Source organism: Grampus griseus (assembly GCF_964374135.1).
Source record: "Grampus griseus genome assembly, chromosome: 7".
In the NCBI taxonomy this organism is placed as follows: domain Eukaryota; kingdom Metazoa; phylum Chordata; class Mammalia; order Artiodactyla; family Delphinidae; genus Grampus; species Grampus griseus.
In genome coordinates this window covers 38054238-38060237 of record NC_139001.1, presented here as the reverse complement: position 1 = coordinate 38060237, position 6000 = coordinate 38054238, and the positions used below count along the sequence as shown (strand labels likewise).

General features: G+C 39.5%; 1 protein-coding gene across 1 annotated transcript in view; it reads right to left on the bottom strand.

The window, feature by feature from the left end:
• Positions 1-218: 218 nt before the first annotated feature.
• ANKRD44 (ankyrin repeat domain 44) overlaps positions 219-6000 on the bottom strand; it is a 316658-nt gene continuing 310876 nt past the window's right edge. Inside the window, exons 26-28 of the mRNA XM_082657650.1 lie at positions 4351-4433; positions 3391-3482; positions 219-1002 (exon numbers count right to left, since the gene is read on the bottom strand). Of these exons, the coding sequence (XP_082513776.1) occupies positions 755-1002; positions 3391-3482; positions 4351-4433 (423 nt within the window). The 3' untranslated portion in view covers positions 219-754. The remainder of the gene's footprint in view (positions 1003-3390; positions 3483-4350; positions 4434-6000) is intronic.

The window sequence follows — 6000 nt, the reverse complement described above, 5'->3', positions numbered from 1 at the left end:
ATGTTACTGGAGAGATTTGGGTTCGATCACTCGGGTGAAAATTAGTCACAGGCTTGTTATGGGGATCACTGAGTGCTACCTTTATGTTAAATGAAGAAAGCAAGTTCAATTTCCGTGAACTTTTCCCTTCATCTGGCAACTTTAACAAAAATCCTCAAAAAGAAGTTCTGGATATTTAAGTGCTTACTATAGATAGGATATGAATAATTGGACTCCTTTAAAAAGATTATTTCTGAAGATGAAGGCATTATTTCTGAAGATGAACACCTCTACCTTTGGCTTCTAGTAAGGAAGTAAACATCAAAGTGAGAAGAGGTTTGAGGCATTTCCTACCCAGCCATTCCCTCCCCTCCTGGGGGACATGAATGTCATATTGATACACTTCTGAGAACTCACCGCCGAGTGAGTACACGAAAAAAAATCTTTTAGAGACCGGTTCCCTCTCAGTTGCACTATCCACAAAGAAAAAGAATTAAATGCATTTTTTTATTCCTTACTTAAAATGAGAGGTAGACTTTCACAGAAGTATCTCAGATCTAAGGAAAATATGAAACAAAGCAAGATCGAGGCCCATCTGTGTGAGTGCTTTGCCCTACAGCCTAGCTGCCTTCCCTCGGTTTAATTAATTCCTTCTCTACTGGCTTCTGGAAGCTCGGGCCCATAATAATACTTGAACACAACATAAATCTGGAATTCAAGCTTCTTTCCCTTCCTCCAACATGGGTGATCAAGGAAAAGCTTCTACGGTCCAAAGTCAAAACGTTTCCGAATCAGAATCATTTTCATTGTACCCATCCTCCGAGCCTACGTTGTTACTGCACAGGCTAACCATGCTACCCAGGTTGGAGAGGGTCGTCCTGCTCAAACTGTCTTTTTTAAAACAAACGAAGTTGACAGCCGTCATGGTACTGGAAGGAGAAAAAGTCATCATGGTAGCCAGAATGAGGGCCAGGCAGTCAGCCACGTCTTTGTTAGGAGCGCAAGCCAGGGCCGGGGTATGACCTGGGCGTAAATGCAGACAAGGCAGTGGTTAGTCCAGGCAATCCAGAGGTGGTGTGAGCATCCCACAGTACATCTCGAACGACCTCACACGCAGAGATGTATGTCAAGTTAGAAATCATGCCAGGCAAAGGAGTTATTTCCCACAAGTCATGCTGAGGGTGAGGCTGGAGGGGACTGGGAGTGGGAGACATTTGATGGAAGGTTTCGGGTTTTTTTCCTGCTTACATGACAACAACAAAGCATTATATTATCGGAAGTTAGGCAGAATTTCAGTCTTCGTCTAGTGAACAGAAACACGAGGGGACGGGGGTGGGACACAATTCCACAAGAAACAGCCACAGGACAATCAGAAAGATGTTTCCACCTGAGAGCACACGCACACACCATGCGCTTCGGGCTGGGGCCAGAGCACTCTCATTCTGAGAACAATGACTTTCCACTGTAGGTAATCGTGTGTCAGATTAGAAAGGATGTCAAGAATCAGATGTCTGTAAGAGTCAGTAACACCCTTCTGTCACTTCATATATACTTTCTATAAAGTATGCACAGGTAACTGGTTCTGGAGAAACGGAATCATTTGAGTAGATCAGACACAGGAAAGCACTTGCTGTATGTGATGAAATGTACTATCATTTAAAAGAAACTTAAACAGCATTTTAAGTAATATCAGCACCACCAGCCAAAGTCCCGAGTCCTAAATGTAACAGATGTGTGGAAATTGCTATTTGCCACAGAGTTGTCATTCTCTGCCATTTGGACTTGATGGGTCCAGTCCAGAAAAGAAAACTATCTCAACTCACGAAGCAGGTGCCATGGGGAGGTAGATAAAGTCTTCTGACTCCATCTACTCTTATTCACCCCTTATTCTACTGGCTGGAAAGGGGTTCCAGCCCCTTGTGCTGGCTAAACTTCCTACTAACCACCCGCTCATTTATTCAGAGGCACCGGCTCAATAAAACTTAATTTTTTGCTGTGTTACCAGCATTTGACCTGATTTCTGCTCCTCTCCCCCCCTTAACAGATGATTCCTTTCCCTGGTATGAAAACAAACAAGAATGGACAGATATCTTAACATTCCATTCCACAAAGGTCCGTGATGAGTAAAGGAATTAAGATTGTAGTGCTGTACAAAATTGTCCCAAATGTTCCTAGACCTTTGGGATGTAGCTAGGCTCGGACACAAGCTGCAGTTCTACAGGCCTGGGGCTCTTGTTCCTAAGGTTGCTGTGGGCTGGACAAGCTTCAGATACAGCAGACTTACACTAGTTTATTCTGGTCTCTTTAGTCATTTTGCAGAAAAACTGTGGGCCTCTACATGCCAACCCCAAGGTGTGTATGTATATATATATATATATATATATATATATATATATATATATATATATATATAGTCGTGATAAGAAGGTGAGGGAGGGTGAGGCAGGAGGACCAAGGAGATGGAGTAATAGAGAACTTTCTGCACCTCCTACATGAGTCAGGTTGGGGACAGAGCGGGGTACATGCTAGGATAAATGGGGCTGCAAAACCAAAACTAATAGGAGTTAGCTAATGATGTCATATGGCTGCTTACTTCTGAGAAATAGGCATGAGCTGCTAATTCCAATACCTGTAATAAGCAGTTAATTGAGTTACGTTAATACATTTTAAAATACTTTAATTAAATGCTACAATTAATGCCACATTCAAAAAATTACGTAATTCATAAATAACCAGAAGTTCCTCTTTTGCTCCCCAAGGTTCAAAGGCATGGCAGTTTAATACAATTCTAGTATTCATTAGCTTTCAAAAGTTTTCAGGAAGCAGAGTAGAAAGCTTCTGTTAAGAGTTAGCTCATTTAGAAACGGAACGTGCTATAGATCAGAAGAAGCCTTTCAAGCCTAAATGTTAATTTAAAAATTTTACTCATGTTCCCCAAATATCCATACCGGAAATATGAGTTCTGATCTGTTCTTAAAAGAATAATAATAAGAGGTTTGATCTCAGAATGAACTGAAATACAAAGATTTTGTTTTAATTCGAGCCCTTGAGCATGCACTCATGACATGTATGATCCCTGACTCTTCAGCATATGCAGTTAGAATTGGGTTTGAATGCCAAGTTGAAAGTTTTTGAGTGTGTCTAACATATTTTAACCACCACGCTGAGGAGTTTGAGACCAGCTGCTGACATTACATGCACATGGAAGGCACTGGGGGGCTGCAGGGAGACTATATGTCTTACAACAACAGACAGGACAAATTATCCTTGTTTGACTGCTCACACACAGGGAACTTCCAAGGGGAAGAGAGTTCTCACTGCCTTTTTATCTAGCTCCTGGCTTTCTCATTTTCCTCTGGCTTCACCGCAGGTGCGAGGTACCTGCAGTAATGGCTTACTTTTTCCACTTACCATTTTCATCTACAGCAAGTACGCAAGCCCCTTTGGCTAGCAGCTCCTCAACGACTACCTTCAAGCCATTGCGTGCAGCAACGTGGAGGGGTCTAAAAAAGATAACAGCGAGCATCAACTATGATATATATTTGAGTGAGAATGTGGCATTTTGGGTAGTCTGAGTGGCTAAAAGAAAAGACTTGAGAATCTATAAATAGCACATGAATATTTTTACTTTTTCAAAAAAAGATATTTGTTCACCACATCCTTTCCAGGTGCTAATGATCCAGCTGTTCTTCCACGTTGGCCCAAATTTCTCTGCAGATATTACAAATACTCTACACCTCAAACAACCCTAGTGACAGGACACAAGAAGCCAGAAGAAGAACTCAAGCTCTGGTGTGTTTTCTAGAAGGTTCTTTACCCCTTGCTTTCTAGGTCAGCATTTGAATCACTGTTTCACACAGTTCATCGGTATGACTGGTATCACGAACACCCATATTACATAATCTTAAACCTCCTTGTTATTACTAAAGGCACTAAATGATGTTTTATTGAATTTAGAATACCTTAAAGAATAATATTATACCCAATATATTCTGCTATGCTGCTTAAGAATCTTAATGAAAAAAAATCCTAATATTCCTTTGCCCCTAAAACGAATGCATAGGTAATTTCCCAAAATGGAAAATGAAGCAGCTTTCGGGTCTTTCACGGTAAGGATTACACTGAATTATATTAAAATATAATTAAGAAAATAGCTTAGAAATGCTTCAAATGTATTCTGGGAACCTGATTTATAAAACTTGTTTTCCATTTGTAGTTTATGTGACCTTAAACTTCACAAAGGAGAAGACAGGTCTGTGCCTTTCACCACTGTGCTCCCAGCTCTAGCCTGGCATACAGCAAATTCTTATTGTTTGTTGAATAAATGACTATGAATGTGGGACTTGGTCAAACTTTAGTAGCCACACTTACGTCTGCAGTGCATTGTTTTTTGCATTAATAAGGCTCTCGTCTTGTATCTTGTCAAGTATTAACAAGGCACATTTTTCATGACCCTAATGAAAAAAAAAAGATAAGAAAACATGGGACAGAGATACAGAAAAGTTCTGGAAGAATCACTTCATTATGCTTTAAAGTTAAAATGTATGCCCCGTCTAATAACAAAATAGGCTATTTTCTGAGTAATTCTTTTTTCTTCTGAAAGCAAATGGTTAAACAGCCTTAGATTTTCAAAGATTCTAAATAAGGTCTATTAGGACTTGATGAATATAAATCTGATCTAAAATATTGTTATTTCTAAGATAACTTTTATAATTAATGTCCAGAGAGCTGAAGCAGAAGCTAGCTCAGCTAGGTCAGCTGGTAAACAGAGAGTAGAATTAGGAGTGTCCTTTAAATTCTTCAACAATGCTTTTTAAACACAAGTCAAGTCCCATATCCTTCCTCAAGCCTTCAAATACCACGTCAGTGATCCCATCACTGGAATTCCCATTGTATCTGTTACCTGTATCATTCATCATCACTGGCTGCCTTATATTATGAAGAGAATCTTTTTCAGGAAAGGTCATTCTTTTCTTCCTCATCCAGAAGATACCTCTGTTATCTTATGACTAATGATGGTTGATAACTTTTTAAAAATCAACTGATGAATCAGAGACACTTTCACAACTTCAGGCCTAGTGCCCTGTTAAGGGGTCGCCACTTCTTAAACCCTTGATACTCGAAATGTGGCCCACAGACCAGCAACATCAGCTTCACCTGGGAGTTAGAAATGCTGAATCTCAGGCTCCCATCCAGCCCTCCTAAATTAGTATTTGTATTTTAACCAGATCCTCAGGCAATTCATTTGCACAATAAAGTCTGGGAAGCACTGTACTTATACTCACAAAAACACAAACCTTGAAATGAATTTCATGAACCTGAGCACACTTTGTGGTTTCCAAAGGCTTCTCAGAGCATGAAATGAGAAAATGCAACCAATGAAAGGAATAGCTGAGACTTCTGGTACCACTGGGTATAGATAACACCTTTAATACTACAACTATATTGAAACAAACCACCATCACTGGTGATAACTGGCATCGTATTATAATGCCTTATAAGAGAGACACTTAAAGATAATTTTAGAAGTGTCCATGGAGTTTTCATTCTGATGTACTGCTGGAGGAGGGTAAATGGTTGTAACCTTATTATGGGGCAATTTGGTCTTCAAAATGTTCATAGCCTTAGACTCACTAATTTCATAAATAGGAATTTATTTAGATTATTATTATCTACACTTAGCATCATTTATAGCAGCATGTATTTGAAAACAAGTAAATGTTTAACAATAGGGGATGGGTTGAATAAAGGACGGCACAGCCCTAAGGCAGAATACCACACATCTTCTAAAACACTATAATATATGATGTCTAAAAGAAAGATATTCATAATATATGATTCAGTAACAAAAGCAGGTTGTCAAACAGTATGATCCCACTCTCATAAAATCATACATTTCTCTTTTACAGAAGCAGGAACCTTGAGCTACATGTGAACACGATGCTATTAAAAAAAACAAGCACATTCTTTGCATTGAACTATGCACCAGAAAAAAGGGGAGAATAGAAGCATGCACGAGCA